Raw genomic sequence first — 20,688 nt, forward strand, 5'->3', positions numbered from 1 at the left:
CTGGTAGCGAGCGGTAAAGGTTCGTTGTACAACCAGGTCGATGCTGTTTCAAAACCAACCTCGTCGAAAGATATCGGGGTGAGTAGAATGAAAAATAACTGCCTCGGCAGCTGAGGAATTCATTGACGAACTACCAGATAGTGAAGATTCCAACACCGGCGCTTCTCCTTCGGAGTCCGTCGAAGATGCCGGCGACGATCTAGCCACTTTCGCTGTTTTTGACTGGCTCAAAAATTGGCAGCAAATTTCAGCTCGCAGAACCGATGGATGCATTTATTTAGCCGGTGGCGTTATCGCACCAGGCTTAACTTTTGCCGTTACGATATCGCTTTAAACGCTGAATGCTTTTGCGTGAGTTTAAATTATTGTTTTGTAATGGAACTCCGCCGGGAATGATTCTTTGTGTTTGATTGGCCGGCAGCATGAGCGCGTTGACAATAATTTTAATGTCGTGCGAAAACGCTGAAAATGTTTCAAAGCCGAAAACACGGCTTTTGCTTTTACGCGAATTCCGCATCTTTAAATAGGCCAACATTATGACATAAGCATAATGTGATTTTATCTCGAGGCCCGTGATAGTTAATTTAGGTGTGCCGTTGCATGGGGCAAGGAGCGTTGTCAATCATAGAACTTAAGCCAATGAAATGAGGTCATATCTAATAACACCGAGGTTATAGGCAAGATCAATTTATCTCGTGGTCCTTCTCGCCTTCATTCCCATCGTGTTAACATCCGAACGCAGATCTCCGGTACTGTAGAAGAATTATTTTTTCAGGCAAGTTAAACATTTTTCTTTTTCTTCGTTTTTCTTTTCTACCGTGTTTCTTTTGTACCGTTTGACCTCAGCTGCGCAGGTTTTTTCGGGCAATAGTTGGGACATGTCTAACTCCACCCCCCGTGTATTGATTCTCGGACATTCCTTTATTAAGCGCTTAAAGCAGTTCGTCCGGAATAATTCCAACGATTTTGATCTTGACTTTCAAATCTCTTTGCCTGTCCTAATACGTTGGCATGGAGTTGGGGGTAGAACAGTCGAAAAGACGTTAAAATTCGACACACATGTCCTTCATTCCTTTCGCCCTGATGTCGTCATTCTCCAACTAGGCAGTAATGACCTCGTTACTCTTTCGCCCTTACGTGTTGGTTCAGCAATCGATGAGTTTGTCCATTTCCTACACGATTCATGCGGGGTGCAGTTGGTGTGCGTGTGCCAGACTATTCGCCGATTCTCAGCTGAGGCTTTTAACACAAAGGTCGGCATGTTAACACGATACCTAAGGGTTGTGTTAGATCCTATACCATATGCCATGTTTTGGGGCCATAGAGGGTTTTGGCAGGCGAAAGACATTTTTTATACACCCGATGGCGTTCATTTGAACTCTAGGGGACAGCGTAAGCTATATCGTAGTCTCAGAGGGGCAGTCCTGCGATCTTTGCGCCTTTTGCCAAGTTCTCTTTCCTCGGAAGGAGTTTGTTAAGTTTGCTTCATTCTGATACAGATCTTTACATGTCTTGCCAGCTCTCAGTTGTGCCCTATGCCGAGCCTTTGATGTTTTATTGACACGTTCACCTATTGTTTGTGTCGGCCTTATATATTTGCTGTAAGCCATCGCCCCTTTTTGGGCGCGGCTACGTTTGACTCAGCTACAAAGCTGTTTGATTGCACGACTTGTTATACAGTCGTATGTATGTACGTATGTACTCCTTTTTGGCTGTACACGTATAATTATTTTACTGGCTCTGGCTCAATGTTAGGTACTGGCAGTTACCGCATGAGTGTACAATCCTTTCCGACCGCTCAGTTTTTGGGTGTGTCCTTTGCGCTCGGTATTCTGCCTTTGCCTTAGGCACTGTAGTACTTCTGGCGCTAAATGATCTGATAATTTTTTCTTTCATTTCCGTCGCTATGAAGCGCATTATTTCCAGCGCTGTCCCTCTGCGGTTTACGTTATTATTTTTATTTTATCGTAATCTAGTTTCTTATCTAAGAAATTTTATTGATAAGCCATGCCACCCAAGAAGCGTGCACATTCCGATCAGTCCAACACGCAAAGGAGAACGAAACGCACGCGAGGCTCCGACCTTTCTGAAGTTTCTCCAGACGACGCTGTTGCTTCTCAAAACCAGAGCAACCATCACAACCAGAACTTGATCTCAGTTGATCTGCAAACGCTATCCACCTCCATCTCGACGACCATTTCCCAGGCGATACAACAGGCGTTGGGACCCAGGGGCACCCGCAGCTTGACTCAAGACCTCAGAGCATCTTCAATTCCTCCTGTTGAAAATGATGGGGAACGTTCCGCCAGTGAGGCCATTCAAGGGGATATCACAGCTATAACACAAGGTACTCAGCCTCAGAGTTCCCCTCGGCAGCCATTTTCAAGCATAGCCATAGCTCTCGGCTCTAGAGTCAACCCAAAACTCAAAGCAAAAATTTGGGGTAACGAATATGTTGATTTTGGCGGGTTGCTTTCGTTGTCCCCTAATACCGATCGTTATTCCCTGTCCCTAACTCCCTCAAGTACGTCGTCTACTCAGCCCCAGTTGACACTAGAACCTAGCCAGCCACCTAAGAAGATTCATAACCTCAGTCAGTGGTTGTCAGCTTTTAATACTTTTGTCGCTATTTATGTCGAGAAATTTCCTACTGAGGCTCCTAAGTTAATGAAATACTGCGAGGCCAGGTGACTGGTCATTTTATGACGAACAGTTTCGTTACATAAGACAGTCAGCTCCCGACCAATACCCTTGGGATACTATTCATTGGGAACTATGGCTAAGGGCAGTGACAAATTTTCGTGCTCGACCGCAGGTTCCCTCTGATAAGGTCTCCACGCGCTCTCGGAACCGCCAGTCGTTTCCGAAGGGAACTTGTTGGGCATTTCACGCCGGGCGATTCTGTGGTGGGTGCCGCTACGACCACGTTTGTTTCAAATGTGGTTCACCCCACCCCTCAAGTCAATGTTCATCCCCTAGTTCACAACGCGCCCCCCCCTGCCAGCCCCGGAGCCAAACAAGCCCATCCCCCTACTCAGCAGTCCGGTTACCCCCGTAAGGGTGGAAAGGCTTGATTTTCTTTTGCAGGGTTATGCTCCAGCTTTAAAACAATATTTGATTGATGGCTTTTCTTTTGGTTTTCGAATTAAGTTTATGGGGGAAAGGCGCCCTTTCGAATCCCCTAATTTGAAGAGTGCACAAGAGCAACCCCACGTTGTTACCGCTAAACTAGAAAAGGAGCTCGAAGCGGGCAGAATAGCCGGCCCGTTTTCTTCACCTCCTTTTCCGAATTTACGCTGTTCTCCCTTAGGCATCGTTCCCAAAAAGGATCCCTCTGAATTTCGCTTAATTCATCATTTGTCGTATCCTAAGGGTTCATCTGTTAACGATTACATTCCTGAAGAATTCTCATCAGTTCACTATGCGTCTATTAGTGATGTCATATCTGTCATCAAGAAGTTAGGAGCTGGCTGTTTTATGGCTAAGACCGATATTAAATCTGCATTTCGCATCATCCCGGTTCACCCTAAGGATCATGCTCTATTAGGCATGAAATGGGCTAACCAGTATTATTTTGATCGCGCTCTGCCAATGGGATGTAGTTCCAGCTGTGCGATTTTCGAAGCTTTTAGCTCAGCTCTCGAGTTGCTATCTAAAGATTTGTTCAATGCCTCAGGTGTTGTGCACATTTTGGATGACTTTCTCTTCATTGCCCCTACGAAGGAAAAATGTCAATCCGATCTTGACAATTTCCTTCGCATGTGTAGCTATCTCGGGGTTCCAATAGCACAGGAGAAAACCGTCGGGCCATTCAACACGCTACAGTTTGCTGGTATCACTCTCGATTCGGTGCGACAGGAAGCTAGGTTACCGGAAGATAAGCTTCAAACTGATGCCAGCTGCTACTACATCATTTTTATATGAGGCGTAAAGTAACGCTTCGCGAGCTTCAGTCTTTACTAGGCCTTTTGAATTTTACCTGCTCGGTTGTCATCCCCGGCCGCGCTTTTCTTCGCCGAATGATCAATCTTACCAGGGGCATCCAGCGCCCTCATCACCGTATTCGCTTGACTAAGGAAACGAAATTTGACATTCAGGTTTGGCTTTCTTTCCTACAAAACTTTAATGGTAAGACCTTTTTCTATACTGAGTTATGGGAGGTCTCGAATCCTTTCGAGTTATTTACTGACGCCGCCGGCTCGAAGGGCTATGGCGCTATCTTTGGTAAGCATTGGTTCTTCGGCGCGTGGCCGGAAACATGGAAGCATTTTAATATCACCTTTTTAGAATTCTTCCCGATTGTTATCGCTCTGCGCATCTGGGGGCCTTTGATGGCCAACAGATGTGTCATTTTTAACACCGATAATGCTGCTTTGGTTGACATCATTAATCATCACACTTCTAAACACAACTTGGTGATGATATTCTCGGTTTTCACTGTCACGCCATTGAAAAAAAAAATCGAAACCATTTCATGAATGAAGTCAAGAAATTGACATGGTATGGAAGATAAATTAATAAGGCATCTGTCTAAGTTTCAGGTCTGTGCGGCATTCTGTACTCGAGTTATTTGACAAAATGTTCCACATAAATTTACAGAGCTTAGTATGGAGACGCCATGTTTGTGTCCCTCTGAGGGGCACAAACATGGCGGCCGGAAATACGAAAAAACATCTGGAGTTGACTTTTGCCAGAAAAGAGGTTTGTTTGCCCTTGTGAATTTTCGAATGTTTAGATTAATATTTCTCCTCAAACTTAAATTGTTTAGAATGCTGAAAATCACCCGAAGAGTCATTTTTAAGATACGGAAAAGCTCTGTCACGGCCGTCCTCCTTATGTCACGCACGATGGAAACTCGGAAATTGAAACTGTTCTATTTTGAAAAGGAAGCACGACATCGAGCTTAGAAATTGTGAACAGACATATTTTTAGGTAATCTTTCCTTGAATGAAGGTAAAAATTTTGTACCCCTCCCAGTTTTGGATTCTAGAATTTGGTGACGTCACGTGAAAACCGAGAATTGGTCCGTGACCTGGTGTTAACCTCTTTGCGACACAACACAATGTTTCGAGCTAGGCATATTCAAGGTGTTCACAATACTCCCGCCGATTACATTTCCCGGTTTCAGGTCGACAAGTTCAAGGTATTGTGTCCGGGGGTGGACGAATTTCCGACGGCTGTGCCCGAGAGCCTTCTGCCGGAGAGTTGGTCACTAACCTGAGTGCTCTGCTTGAGTCTTCCTTATCTTCTGCTACTCGGAAAATGTATCAGAGAACGTGGGCAGTCTTTACCGAGTTTTACACACACTATTTTATTTCAGCTCCCCCTTCGCTCCCCCTGACCTGCGCTTCCTTGGCCCTTTTCATTTCCTATCTTAACGCCCGAAAATTGGCACCCGCAACCGTAACGTCTTATCTCTCCGCTATTAGTTATGTACACAAAATAGCCGGTATACACGATCCTACCAAAACATTCGTCATTCAAAAACTTATGAGGGCTATCAGTCGCTCGAAGTCGGCTGATATTAGGCTGCCCATTACACGATCTGTTCTCCATCAACTGGTCCGCTCATTGCAGCATACCAACTCTTCGGCCTCTCAGCGCACTACGTTTTCCACCATGTTTTTATTAGCTTTTTACGGGTTTTTCCGTGTCGGAGAGCTAGCGACCAAAAGCCTCGATTGTTCTGATAGCGTTGTTCAATACTGCAACGTCAGCTTTCTTACGAGTTCAGCTGACATCGGCAGAGTCAAGATCACACTTGCTCGCTTTAAACATAACACGGACAATCGGCCCCATGATATCATTATTGAACGCGAAGATTCCCTTCCATTCTGCCCGGTAAAATCGCTCCTCGAGTATTGCCGGTTAAGAGGCAATAAGCCCGGGCCACTTTTCTGCTGTTCTGATGGGAGCCCTATTGCTATTACCCATTTCAATTCTGAGCTACGTCGTTGTTTAACTTTTTGTGGGCTCGACACTTCTCGATATAAAAGTCATAGTTTCCGCATAGGGGCCGCTTGTCTTGCAGCTGAGAATGGTTACTCCGACGCTCAAATCCGGGCTCTTGGTCGCTGGAAGTCCGACGCATTCAAGCTCTACATCAGGTCGGGCACTTTACATGCCAACTAACTACTAAGTAATATATTTAGGGATGAATGGGTCATGGCGTAGTTCAGACATGGGCTGCTACCCTTTCTTATTTCTTGCCTGCGGTGCATTCGCCTTTGCGTTACTTATAAATTCTACGGCTCTCAATTCCTAAATAACGCGGGTAGGCGACTTAGGTCAGTCATGGGCTGCTAATTCGCCGCTTCGGTGCATTCGCCTTTGCGTCGATTATAAATTCTACGGCTTTAAATTCCTACATAACGCGGGTAGGCGACTTAGGTCAGTCATGGGCTGCTAATTCGCCTCCTCGTTTTAGAATAATTTGTTTTTCACGCTCGTCAAGCTGACAATTGTTTACAGATTGCGTCCAGGATGAATTGAGTCAGACATTGGGCTGTCGGTTCATCCTCGGCATTCATTTGTCTGACTGCTTAGCGATTTCGAATAGTAGTATTTGGTTATGTTGTCTTTAATTTTTCCTAGATCTAGATACTGATATGGTTTTCTTAGCTTGCTCCAGACTGCTTCAATTGTTTGTCTCTTTCACGGGCTGTGCCCGCCACCGTTTATATCATTTACACTGCTATATCGTTTTCATGTTGAACGTAACGTTGGTCAGTCATGGGCTCGCATCGTTACCGTTCTCTTCGGTTTGTCACCGGTGATATCCAGGCTCTGCTTTTCGTCTTGGTGGGGTTGCCACATTTTTGTGGCGGTGGCCGATATTTAACCCCACCTTTGCTTAAGAGATTGCGTGATGTTTATTATATCGATATTCTTGATGTCGGGTGAAATAAAAGCGTCACTTTGTGGCCAATTTATCCCACATTAGCAGTTATCATTTTATCTCCCGTCAATCTCGTCAGCAAACCAGTGCGACGTCACGCAGAGCTTCGGGTCCCGTTTCACTAGAGACACGCGGGTTTCGTGATAAAAAACGTAATTTGGCCAAAATGTTAATCAGATATTAATGCCTTTACGTGTGTCGGGCTTTTACAAAATTCAAAAGACTATTTCCTTGACGTGTCGCTCATGTTGAGTTTGCAGGCCTCTGAGCGCGTATTTACCCCAAAAATTAAAAACCTTGAGATTTTTACAATTTTCGTTTAATAAGCTTTATAGTTTTCCGTGGTTTAATCGAAAGAAGCGCGCGTACGCAAGATTTCCGTGGAGACACCCGTGAAACCTGTGACTAGCCCTAACAAATAGGCCTGATCACGGTTTTCGACGCCATTTTGACGAGTAGGCAATCAGGCTTGAAATACCAGTGTTTGTTTGGAAATCCGATGTGAAATAATTTTCATAAAACATCGCTTCTGAAAAATTCATAAATTGGAAACTTTTGGCACTAAAATAATTTTCAGAAAAAAAATTGGAGAAAAGTAGGTGTGCCAGAAAGCGTCTAGTCGTGTTTTGAACTTTCAATACATTTCCCTGTATTTTTTTTTTTTCCGCGAACTATTTTTAGTAGCAGTTCACGGCTGGTTCGCTTAACAGACAAATGTAAACAAATTTTTGTGGATAATTTGTCGAAGAAGCGCTAGCATACTTAAATTTTAGTTCATTTCTCTTTCACGTGAAAACGAAACTTCACTTGAAATAAATTTTCTGTGGGGACGGAAAAGGTACCTCCAAGTATTCTTTCTGTAGGAGCTCAAAGAGTTTTTCATAGCTGGAATGATGAATACAGCATATATCTTTATCGGTTTCTTGTTGGTGCTTTTAAATTTCTCATTTAATTTATTCTATTTTTTTTTTCTATTCAAGTATGGCAGGTTGTTACCTCTCCATTTTTGATTTCCTATTCCTCTGTTCTCTTTGGGGAGCTTGGTTACAATACAAAACTGATGCCCAGCAAGGTAAGAAAACGAGTTTTAAGTTGTTGCTAATTCAAAACGTCATTAGCTGTTTTTATGTCATCGTCTAAGACGTGAGACTTACAGACGCCTGCTTCTCTAACGTTCCGTTAACTTGCCTGGCCGTTAAACTATCAGTGCATACACAACGTTCATAGAATCGTTACTGATTATGGAAGCTAAATATTATTCTCTTTCTCTTTTAATGCAATTCATTGGGAAAAGATTCCGCTAAGCTATCACTGTCTGAACATGCAAAAAGTCAAATGGATTTTGAGCGAGAATTTTAGTTTAGGCAGAGTTCAAAATTTGAGATTTCGTGTGTGACCAAGTCTGAATGTTAATCTGACTTGTTTTATCCTGGCACTTAAACTTTCGATCCCCATTGTCACTCGTTTTTTTAGATAAAATCTTTAATCATGACGATTTTTCTGTCTTACATACTGCTGGTTCACCAGCGGATGGGGATAAAAGCGAATGAGTTTGTGGACTGGCATGTGACATGAAGTGCGGAATGGCATAATTATGCGAAATACGAGATATGCGGAATGACTTAAAGAACTAAATTAACTAAAGAGCGCTTGTTCCTTCGCGCCAATTTTAAAAGAGTAGCAGTTTTTTCGATGTTGCGTACTCTAGCTGAATATTAAACAAGTAGAGAACTTATCAAGGATTAGAAAATAAAGACCTGGGATAGAAAATGTCTTATCTCTGGTTAGGAACAAACTGAGGGTGAAGAAATCGATGAATATGGTTTATAGTTTTCGCATTCAAGGAACTATGAGTAAAGCGGTAGTAAGTTAAATTTCATGTTCACTTTTCTCCTTGCGACTTCGGTTGACAAAAATATTACTATGACTATGACTACATGAAATATGTGTCTGAACTGCGGGGGAAAGATTAAATAGAAGAAAGACCTTTGCAGTTATTTACGCAACTTTTAACTAAGCAGCTGTGGAGAGAAAGCCTGTAAAACCTCAACGATGCCTGTAAAAAGTGTGATGGCTTTTAATAGCTACATGCATTGTAATGAATATGAATTCGTGCTGTCGTAAAATGTAACGACAGATTTTGTTTGGACCCTGATCCTAATCACGCGAACATCACACCACATAACGAAAAAGGCCAATCACAAAGCCTTAGCTTTAAGTTAAAAATCCCTTCGATCTTTCTTTCTTTCTCCCTTTGAAAGAATTTTTTATTCATCCTTGATTTTTCATTTTATTTTATTTAATCAAGTTTCAGATTTACAATCAAATCAAATCAACCGTTCAATCTGAGGTAGGCTTAAAACAGAGTACCAGACCCCTTAAAAATAAGCCACCTACTATTACATCATTAATTATAACAGTGTTTATGACTAAGAACTTTATTTTTTTCGTAGGGAGCTGTCGAACTATCAAATTTCTGCCACCTCAGCATGGCTTTTACCTGGAAGGTCACATAATTTTGAATCTGACCATTGAAAACAAGTTCCGATTATGTGAACATCATTGCCTTATGGAGAGTGACTGCGTTTCAGTCAACATTGGACCACCAATTGATAACAAAATAATTTGTGAGTTGAGTAATTCGGATCACTTCCAGCATCCGGAAGACGTAATAAGGAGGCCTGACTGGACATATGGAGCCACTGAGGTATGAATTGTAGATCTGAAAAAATAAATAAATAGTTATGCGTTTGAAAATAACGGGGTTTTTAACATCTCTAAAAAAGTGTGATAATTCAAACTGAACTGAACTGAACTTTTGATTGGCTAATTGCAACAGATTTAACAACTCATAATCCCGCTCCAAGGACAAAAACTTCCCGGGACCAAACATGGTCAACAAACTGGTTAGATAAGAAGTGAACTTTGCTCAAAAGCATAGCGAATCAACTTGTAGGGAAAATCACTGATTTAGCGGACTTAGGTAGGAAATAAGTGTCGATACTAAGGGTGTTTTCCGTTTGTCAGAACTGTCCAGCCAGTTCATTTATTTTGCAAACGGAACGCTCCAATTCGAATGACAGTTTTTGCGCTACACTTTTCAATTGGTTCAAAATGACACACTAGATCTCAGAAGGTGTCATTTTGAATAATTCAAGGAATCAGCCCTTCAAACAATGATAGACTCCATTGATGAATCAGACGAGCCAGTCTGGCTGGTCAGTTCTGACAAATGGAAAACACCCTAGTATTGACATTTAAATCAAAATGAATGCTTAATTTTTGAACGGTGAATTGTTTAAAAAACATCTAAGGGCCTGCTACAGCGCCGTTTTGAGATATAAGACTTTACGTTAATTCGGCTCTTGAACTCTAGTTTTCAAGTTGTCTTATGAAAAAGAAATCTTTTTCTTTACTGAAATACTACAAGATCCAAAACACTACACAAAATAAACAACACCAAATGGCAGGCACATCGTACTCCTTTCGTTTTATCGAAATTGTATGTTGAAATTATTCAGCTGTGCCTCGAGCAGCTGAAGCATATCGCAAGTCTTAGCGCCTTTCTTGGTTAGTCATGTGATTGACACTTTGCTTTCGCTTTGCTTTTACTTTTCACTTTTTCCCTGCATTTACATTTATAGTAGGTTTTAACCAAAAAAAAATATTTTACGCGGACTTGCTTTTAATTAAGTAATTATAACCAGTTCAGTACTATGTGCCTCCTTCGTCAGTTTAAATTTGATATTGTGACCTAGCTTGAGAGAATAGAAGCGGTGTAATACAAAGGTGTTTATTTTTTGCCCATCAGAATCTTTGCTCGATCATGAAACCTTGCATCAACAACGCCTGTCTGGCTACACTGACAAAAAGTACCTCTGTGTATGTGCATCCGGATTTACAGGAGGAAATTGTGAAAAAGGTAAATACTATAAGTTTATTTAGCTCATTTAGTCAGCTATAATTTGCCCTTCGATTTTCGATTGCGACAGAAAGGATCAAGGGACATTTTTAAACCACTTTGTTGCAAAGTTGAAGACAAATTTGCTACGCACTGATTTAAAGTACAACTTAGTCTATTCGAGAAAAGAACTTGTTAAAATTTCTATTATGACCAGAATGAGTTGTCATTTTTGGCCTGAAAATTACGTCACCAAGTTCGCACTTAAGTTTATTCTTACTAATACTCAGTGAAACAGCCAACTACTCAATGCTATGAAATAGATGATAAGTACACGATGAAAATTCTCGGATTTTTAAAGTGACTTAATCAAGCTATATCATGCTTATTAGACCTATTGTCACTGAAAAGCCTTCTTTAGGGAGTACCATTGAAGGTTGTATTGTATTGTATTGAAGAAACCAAAGAAACAAAAAAAAAAGAAAAATAATAATAATAATATTAATAATGATAATGATAATGATAATGATAATGGTAATGATAATGATAATGATAATGATAATGATAATGATAATGATAATGATAATGATAATGATAATGATAATGATAATGATAATGATAATGATAATGATAATGATAATGATAATGATGATGTTCCTCCGTCATTTCCTTACTGTCATTTCCTTACTTTTTGTCATTTCCTTACAAAAAAAGTGTCATTTCCTTACAGTAAGAAAATGACAATGTCATTTCCTGACAAAAAAATTGTCATTTCCTTACAGTAAGGAAATGACAATGTCATTTCCTTACAAAAAAGTGTCATTTCCTTACCTCAATTTTGTCATTTCCTTACAAGTAAGGAAATGACAATGTAATGTCCCTACCACAAATTGCATTTTCCTTACATTGTCATTTTCTTACAGGAACATTTTCTCTTCTTTATGGGGAATCATTAACAAAGACACTACTTTCGACGACTTACCTGTTTGCAGTAATTTCTGACTAAAACTGTCTTCATTCAGTGCTTTTTGTTAAAATTATGGCCCGTTTCAAATCAACGATTGGTCAGCCTTCATCCAGTTAGATGCCTTTATTTACACTAGGTTTTCTGGTTCAGGTTTTTGGCAAAAGTAAGAACTGATATCATTATAGGCCCTGGCAATAAATATAGACTAATAGTAAAATACGTTGGATGTGATTATATTTTACACAATACAACTAAATAATAATTGCAAAGCTGTGCTTAAATGAAATCAACAAATTAAAGTTAAAACTACTCCTGTATACGGACATGATAGTTAAATGGCTTTTTCCGCGCATTCAAATAATTGTTATAAAGGGCAATCTGAGGTGAATACTTACTTGTCCTCCAAAAGAATGAAATAATTTAGTAAAGCCAAGATGAGCCAATGAAACGTAATGCAAGCACGCTAGTGAGGGCATTACATATTGGCACTGTCGCAGTTGGAACCGAACACTCGGGCAGTTGAAAACCTTGCAAGATTGGATACATAAGTTTCTATACCCCAATTCTCAGGGAACGGTTTTGTTTTACTGAAACTAATGATAATAAAAATGGTAAAAAGAGAAAGGCAGAGAGGTTGCAAACTGATGTCACTGCGCTCTCCAAAGAAAAGAAAGAAAAAGAGCGACAAAGACAGCAATTTTGGTACGGAAACAGAATCTACCGACTGTTCTGAGAATTAGGAATCTGAGTCAAAGAGTTCTGAAGACGACCCTGAATACGACCCTGCTCAGGAAGCGTTTTTCGAAAAGGGTCAAAAAGACGTAGACGACATGTCAACATTCGGCTCAGATTCTGAGGGCGTTGAAGAAGTAGTAACAAGCCGAAAAAGCGAGACTAAATGGGAGGACTAGCTATAACCAACAAGCTGAAATGCACCACAGTCTTCGAGAGAAATCCCTTGGCCAGTTCGAATTCTATAGGTTCCAGGGTCATATTGCGGGTGGGGACACACCTGTCGCACAAGCACTTAACAACACGAGGCACGTCCATATTATACTCCAAGAGTTGGACTGACATGGAACAGGTTTGGATTGTGTAGCGCGGGACACGTCCTTTGACATTTGGGACAAATGAGCCAGACCAAGACTAAGAAAAAAAAAACCTCAAAGGAACCACCATCAGGCTCTACTTCTGTTCCTTGGAGAGCTTTTTGAAGTGGGTCAAGGAATGTAAGAATCCAATCGAAGACCAAGACGAGCAAGAAGATAGCAAACTGACAGAGAATGGGCTACTTTTTTGTCGCTGGTCCCTTGGGAGGCCTAAAGCATTCTCAGGGGACGTTTTCGGACACACTGATTCCATTGGGAAAGGATTCAATTCCAAAAGGAATATTCGTATTGAGTCCAAAAATTGACTTTTTTCGAAAGGGTAGGTTCAGGGGTTTTTGGTCAAAAATAAGCCAACTTTGAAGTTTGATCATTTCTGTGAAGTTTGAACTTTGTGATATGAAAAAGTTTTTTTTCCTGCAAATGTATTCTTACCCGTTCAATAGATGTCAGTTTCATTTAGATTTCATGTCTCCATCTTTAGGTCAAAGGGATTTTTTTATGTTTGTGTTATGTGTACACCATTGTTCTCGTTAAAAGGCATTTTTGTTAAAACACATGGGGGCGAGCCCCAGTACTCAAAACTGGCATCTTACTGTGGTTTCTATTCTAGGCACCTGTTAACCCTCTCTAGACCGAGGGGGGAGGGGGATTCTGCCCGCTTTGATTTTGAACCTTTATAACCTTTTTAACTTTTAATATGCAAGCAAACACCACCAAACTCAGTAACTATTTTTAAAACTTGCCTGTTAACAAATTAGTACGGTCGGTGAATGACCTTGACATTTGACGTTGCCATGGTAACCAAATTTTCACAATTTTTACAAAATTCTAGCTCCGCAATTGCTTGGAAGGATTTTTTTTCAGAGGAGCATAGTAATTACGTTTACATCATTCCCGTAAACATAAAAAAACAAGACTTTTCAAAAAAAGTAAAATCTTCCTGCCCGTGATATTCTCAAAACTGTCATTTCCTTACCTAAATTGAGACCAATTTCTTTTGTAATAAGATCAGAAATGAAAAAGAAGCTAAGACATTGAGGTAAAGCTTGCGTCTCCTTCCGTGAATACTTATTATGGATGTCAACTCAAAGTTCTCTTTCACAGGGCAAAGATATCAACCAACAAAGAAATTGTCATTTCCTTACAATTTTTACAGAAAACACAGTTACCTTTCCCTCGTTGTGAAGCCATTCGTTTGTGACAAATGCTCAATTTCTTTGCATGGCCTTTAGTTGTGTATGTCTGGCTTTCAGCACCTACTATGGTGAATTTATATGATTTAAATCCAGCACGGTGGAGGGATTTGTACTTGTGAGTTATTTTTGGTTGAAAATTGAACACCTAGAGTGCTTTGCAATGCGAGAGGATTGCACTAATGACAATTAAGTCTTATGTGTCAACGAATGTAGTATTAATAGGCAAGAACAAGTCTTATATTTATAGGTAGGTCCGAGTAGTTGAGTGCTTAATAAAAAAAAGATACACGAATGTAGAGTTCCTTGAATTTAGAATAAAATTGTCATTTCCTTACCTTTAAAAACAAGAAAAAAATTGTCAAAAATTTGTAAAACGTTCGAAAATGCTTATTTCTTAACTGGCACTTTCATTCGTCCTAAACTTTCTAGAAAACAAGCGGGACTTGTTTATCATCTAATCTGCGGTTCATTTTGAAGAAGAAAGCGATATTCTAGAAACTGTCATTTCCTTACCTATTGAACATTTCGTCTTAAAACTTTCATTACTTCTATAATACTCGTGCCATTTACATGATAACCTCACGAAGTGTAGCATACATTGATAGCTATTATGTCACAAAAGACCAGGCATTATCATCTATTTTTAGTCCTTCTAGAGACATTTAACTCAAAAATGGCAATTCCGTCTTGAGGTTGACTTTGAAACCTGTACTAGACATTATACTTGCACTAGATTTTTTTTTTCGTCAAAAGGTCGCTTTTCTGAAACATGGATGATAACGTGGGGAATACAAATGAAGCTGTGGGGAATGACTTTATCATCTGTTAGGCAAATTTGCAAAGTTCTAGCAATTTTTCTTCCTAGATTCCCCAATTTTCGTCATTTCCTTACCTTTTGAAAATTTCAATACGCCATTTCTCGCTGGCAGTTAAGGCAACATTGCTGTTCTTTTAGCACAAATAACATCGGCACCAGAAGTTTGCTTTGTGAAAAAATTAGGGGTTTCCCATGTAAAATGCACATTTTACAAACAATTTTATGATTATCATGAGAAAGGTAAGGACATGACTTTTCAGGAACATTATAATGATAATGATAATGATAATGATAATGATAATGATAATGATAATGATAATGATAATGATAATGATAATGATAATGATAATGATAATGATAATAATAATAATAATAATAATAATGATAATAATAATAATAAAGAAAAGGGGAAAAAAAATCTCATCGAATTACAGCAATATTATTATTATTCATTGATTTTTACCTAAATAAAACCCCATCAAACTATATCATAAAAAAAAAGAAACAAGACAAAGTATGTATAAAAATCATAGGACCTAGATTTTGGCGAGGCATCTATCTAATTCGAAGTCTGCGTCTCGAACGTTGCTTCCAATTACTCTTCTGACTGTTCTTGACCCTCTTAGACAGAGTAAAGCGGACCTAAGGATTGCAAAGGATACTTTAGAACGTATTCAAGAGACAGTGGTGGCATAGTTCCCTCCTTTCTTCGCTACGACTAGCTCTGCCAGCCTGTCATGGTATCTCTTGCACTCCTCTCCCATGCCGCCTGTTGTTATAAAGACTAATGGTGTAAATGTTCCCTGTTCCACGTCCATCACTCTTTGCGTATACAATCTCTTCTTGTCGTTCTCGTGCTGCTTGTATATCTGCTTGAGGTCCAGGTCTCTATAAGAACCAGCGTTGGGGTAACATACCCGTACATCAAAGAACGCTGACCTTTGTCTTTTCCAAAAACCTCTGGCATGGATGTCTAGGCGAGCGTTGGGAGCTCTGTTAGCTCCGCTTGGAAGCGACTCTCCCGTGAGTTCCTGGAGGACGGGCTCAATCTCGACATCATTGCAGACCATGCCGAGCATGTCTGCCTCAAGATCTCTTAGCTCATTATGGCGCTGTATTATGAAGCCGCCACGCCTGCAGACCATGGCATGACCAACATTAAAGACATCGCCACACACGCAAATAATAATAATAAAAGGAAAAATACGGGGCCTATCAAGGATGTATTGTTGATATTTTAGCCCAGTACATCGAAATCTTTTTTCTTCAGATGTTGATGAATGCAACAGGAAATTGGGCCCTTGCCACACGAATGCCATTTGTGAAAACACCAAAGGATCGTACAAATGCAGTTGTAAACCTGGATTTACCGGAGATGCATATTCTTGTCAAGGTATGGATAACTTTTCGTTATCTACAGCTTACATTACCGTCTGAAAGTAATTTGTCTACTAAACACGCTTTTGCACGCTTGAGAAGCGCACTTCGTAGTTTTAAAAACCAATATTACTAATAACGTTTATTACCGTAACATCGAGCACGCATCTGTTACCAAGCTCGCTGGCAGCTCAACACGTGGCTATACAAAACAACACAATGCCTGCATTTAGCGTACTCAAAAGGAGCTCAAGGCGTGGTCCATTTTTGAGGTAAACGGTTGATTCAACTAAGGAGGTGTTTGCATGGTACCAGCGCGACTTTCATTCCGGTACGAGTTCACTCCAGTTCATTTTTGTGGATCTGTATTCGTTTACATGATATAAACACAAAATGTCATACCAGATCGAGTCATACCGGTGCGAGTTCACCCAGGTAACTGTGGTGGAGGGAGATTTTCATTCCAATATGAAAACTCATTCCGATCGATGTAATGTAAACGCGTTGCGGCTGTTCGCTCTAGCATGAAATCACTCTCCTGGGAGTCTGGAACAGGTAGTGCATGCGCAGTCCTCGGTATCCAATCCAAATATAATGGCGTGACAATCACGTCGGTCGACATGAAGTGTCCTAGCTTTCAGGTAAACACGGTATGAAATCACTGTCACACCGGTATCAAACCCGCACTGCTGCGAGTCTTCACATGTAAACACCCTCTAAGATGTTTGGATTTAAGGGGGCACTGTCACGTATATTTTACTGTATTTTGGTCAAAACTGTTCAAATATTTGACAAAGAATCTTATTTGTAACGTGTAATCGCTCTTACAACACCGGAACGAAAATATTAAGGTTTTTCTCTAAGGAAGAACAAACTATTTTTTCAAGTAGCAACCATTTGCATTCACATCCACAGCATCCACAGCCAAACATAATTAACAGTAGTTTCTGTGAACTAGTAGGCTTACTGTTAACAAAAGCCAACCATTATTTTAACGATTCCATTGAAACAAATTTGTCTTTTAGCTATTCGCAGTGACACTAAAAAATAGGCGACACTGTACTTAGCTAGTTGTCATGAGAAAGTGGCTAGGTCTAAATGAGTACCTTAAAACTACAGGATGACCGTTTAGATGGACCGTTAGAGTCCATCATTGGAGCCATATCTTCCAAAAGTGAATAATAATTAAATTGCTGTATGTGGTCATCAATCTTTCTCCTCCAGATATAGATGAATGCTCGGAGAGTTCTTCCTGTCCGTTGGATGCAACATGCAATAACACTGAAGGATCATACGAATGCATCTGTCCGGTTGGATATCAACATTTTGGAAATACCTGTGCAGGTAGTTTTTGTATATTTTTATTTTAAGACATGACAATATACAGCTATTTTAATTAACGTTGTCAGATATTAAAGCCTCAAGCTTACCCAACAACAAGGTAGTATAGATAGCTTTAAACCTTCACAATTCAGTTGTAATTTCAAGAGTCGTCACGAAATTACAACCGAATTTGGAAGGTTTAAAGCTACCTATACTACCCTTATAGCTTAAGGGTTTAATATCCGAAAACGTTAATTGAAATATACTGTATATATGTTTGTCTCAAGAGCTCAATTAGCTCATCTAGATATACATGCGTGTAGATAGCGTTCCTGTCAACGTTACTATTTTCTACCTGACAGTGTAACAGGGGCATCGTGCTGTTGAAATTTAAGTTTTAACTTAGTCTAGGAAACAAGTTTTTATTATCTTTCCTCGGATCGCCGTTGGGAAATCAAAGAAACCATTGGTGTAAATTAACACATGCAATAATGTGATCAGTGATTCTGTTGATATTTTAGATATCGATGAATGCACTCAAGGATTTCATGACTGCCTCCCAAGCCTTGCTAACTGCACAAATACTGTTGGTTCATAAAGCTGTTCTTGTAACCCTGGATACGTGGGGGATGGAAAGAAAAGCTGCAGGCCTGAAGGTGAGACTGTACAATTCCTTTACATCATATAAAGTGGACATTTTTACGGAACTAGTAATAGTCTCCAGTTACTTGAAATTAGGTTCTATATATCCCCTAAAGAGCCAGTACGTGCATTATTATTATTATTATTATTATTATTATTATTATTATTATTATTATTGTTGTTATTATTATTATTATTATTATTATTATTATTATTATGCGCAGTAAAACTATCTGTATGCACAGTATAAGAAAGCACCACAGGGCGCGTAGCGTAACCTGTGAGCCAAGCGAAACTTAAAAATAGCGCGTAAATAAATCAATAATTTATAAAAACATATATAAAAAATAAAAAATATATAAAAATATATAAAATACATAGTCGATATAAAAATGTATAAGAGTCATAGCTGGTCTATTCATGGCTGGTCTATCAATCTTGGTATAATAAAACGTTATCATGTTACTACTTTGAAAGGTCTTGCAATGTTCAGCGTTGCCGATAAAACCGCCTTCTGCATCCTCTCTAGGACTTGAGTAGTCTTTCGCCCAACCAGTGATCGCACACTAATCTCTGTCTCTTTCGACCAACCGCCTAGCACATCCCTGATAATATTATACTGGTGCACCTCGTATCCTTCATATATTGCTCCTTCAGCTCCCACCTCAAGGGACCATACTTCATGTTTTCTCCTCGCTCTTTTTCTCTCGATTACTAATCCATGGACAACTCATCTCTATGGTCATGACTTTCTTGCTCTCATGATTCACAACCCTCACATCGACCCGGTTGGCTCGCACCTCCTGATGATCTGCATACACAGGTACATCCCACCACGCTTCTACTTGTTCTGACTTGTACACCGGCTTTGGCATCACTGGCGAGTACCATGGTGGTACTTCCTCAAGAAGATCTTGGTCACGTAGGAGCTCGTAGAACAGGACTTTTAAAGCCATGTTATGTCTGAGCAAATACTTGTTCTGAGCTAGCGCAGAACATCCGGCCAGAATGTGCGGGACACTTTCTTGGGCATGACCACATAGCCTACACTTCACATCCCCGGGACAACTCGTGTATGTCTTCTTACTAGAATATAGCTTTGTGGGCAAAAGTTGCTCGTACAGTTCAAATACACCGGCAATAGAGTGCGAGGGGCATGATCTCCATTTATTCAGCCAACTGAAACACTCATTCTTGTACAGTTGTAAATCAGAGTTCCTCTCAGTCAGCAACTTTCCCTGCCAACTGAAACACTCATTCAAGCACAGCTGTAAGTCAGAGTTCCTCTCAATCAGCAATTTTCCCTGCCATTCTAGTCCACGTACTTCCTTTCCAAACTTCTTCTCCACACATTCTTTCAATACTTCCTATACTTCCCTCAATACTTCCATCAATACTTATTATTATATTCCTTCAATTCTTCTTATTATTTTTATTGTTATTAATATTATTATTATTATTGTTATTATCATTAATATTATCATTATTATTATTATTATTATTATTATTATTATTATTAATATTATTATTATTATTATTATTATTATTATTATTATTATTGTTAGATTTATTGTATATATTATTGATTTTTTTAAATAAAAATAGCATTGTAACTTTATGACATTTTTTTCTCTAAAAAAATCGGCTTGAAAGTTGTCTCTTTTTCAATGAAATGAATTGTAAATAGGTTTTAATAGTTCTTTTTTCTACTTTTAACTTTTGAATAGCAATTTGCTTGAAATATGCTGATAAAGAATTCTCATTATTATTATTATTTAAAAATATTATTATTATTATTATTATTAATTTTATTTTTTAGTCAAGTAGAGATGATTAATAATTGTTAAATATCCCCTAGCAGATGTTCATTATTCTCGTCATCTCTCTGCTTGACAATGGTTCGAGATAGTTCACAAACCAAATTTTAAGAAGAAGCATTTGAAGAACTAAACTGACCATAGCTCAATTTCCTGCCCAGGAAAGGGTGACAAATGTTTATAATTCCTTGCATAATACAGAGTTAGAGATCTAAGAAATCGTTTAATGACTGTTTCCATGGAAACAGCGAGTTTTGTTCCCGTCGACCCGGAATATTTTCCTTGGCTCGGTCTCACTCCATTGGGGCCAATCATAAGGGTCTTATTGTAAACCAGCTTAGAAGCGTTCAGTTCAGTGTGGTATGGTTTTCAATCCTGAAGCTATTAAAAGATCTTGTCAGGATTTTGTTGGCAGGTTAATTAAGTCTGATATCTTAACAAAGAATAAACACAATTTAAGTCAACAGGCGGCCATGCCTCCCAAGGGAGGGGGGAGGGGGGGGGGGGGTTGTTCCCCTATAAAAGTGATGGCGATGCTCCTTGGAAAACCTCAAAAACATCCCTAAAATTTACCAGAATGTACTTTTATGGGTATGGTCTAGATTCATTCTCAACCCCCCCCCCCCCCCCCCACCCCTCAC

At 39.6% G+C, this 20,688-nt stretch overlaps 3 protein-coding genes and 1 pseudogene across 5 annotated transcripts in view; 3 read left to right on the plus strand and 1 right to left on the minus strand.

Annotated features, from left to right (window-relative positions):
* Positions 1 to 20,688, plus strand: part of LOC146454157 (uncharacterized) — a 191,454-nt gene that overhangs the window by 166,349 nt on the left and 4,417 nt on the right. The window lies entirely within an intron of this gene.
* LOC146454163 (uncharacterized) overlaps positions 1 to 20,688 on the plus strand; it is a 98,591-nt gene that overhangs the window by 5,131 nt on the left and 72,772 nt on the right. Inside the window, exons 2-3 of the mRNA XM_085095750.1 lie at positions 7,879 to 7,970; positions 9,352 to 9,605. Coding sequence (XP_084951876.1) covers positions 7,880 to 7,970; positions 9,352 to 9,605 — 345 coding nt within the window. The 5' untranslated portion in view covers position 7,879. The remainder of the gene's footprint in view (positions 1 to 7,878; positions 7,971 to 9,351; positions 9,606 to 20,688) is intronic.
* Positions 542 to 6,937, plus strand: LOC146454164 (uncharacterized). Of its 2 annotated transcripts, XM_085095755.1 has the most exons (3): positions 542 to 775; positions 2,006 to 2,347; positions 5,129 to 6,937. In XM_085095755.1, exons 2-3 carry the CDS (start codon positions 2,008 to 2,010, stop codon positions 6,130 to 6,132), a joined length of 1,344 nt encoding a protein of 447 aa, XP_084951881.1. In that variant the 5' UTR covers positions 542 to 775; positions 2,006 to 2,007; the 3' UTR covers positions 6,133 to 6,937. The 2 variants fall into 2 exon arrangements, with proteins under 2 accessions (XP_084951881.1, XP_084951880.1); XM_085095754.1 differs by lacking the exon at positions 542 to 775 and having other exon boundaries at positions 1,916 to 2,347.
* On the minus strand, positions 18,661 to 19,293 carry LOC146454165 (uncharacterized; annotated as a pseudogene).

Source organism: Pavona decussata, unplaced genomic scaffold, assembly GCF_977016875.1.
Source record: "Pavona decussata unplaced genomic scaffold, jaPavDecu1.1 SCAFFOLD_313, whole genome shotgun sequence".
NCBI lineage: Eukaryota > Metazoa > Cnidaria > Anthozoa > Scleractinia > Agariciidae > Pavona > Pavona decussata.

Coding starts and splice junctions, on each gene's coding strand:
- LOC146454164 (XM_085095755.1), top strand. CDS start 2,008: ATGCCACCCAAGAAGCGTGCACATTCCGATCAGTCCAACACGCAAAGG. Junction 2,348..5,128: donor TATCACAGCTATAACACAAG/GTACTCAGCCTC, acceptor TCCCGGTTTCAG/GTCGACAAGTTCAAGGTATT.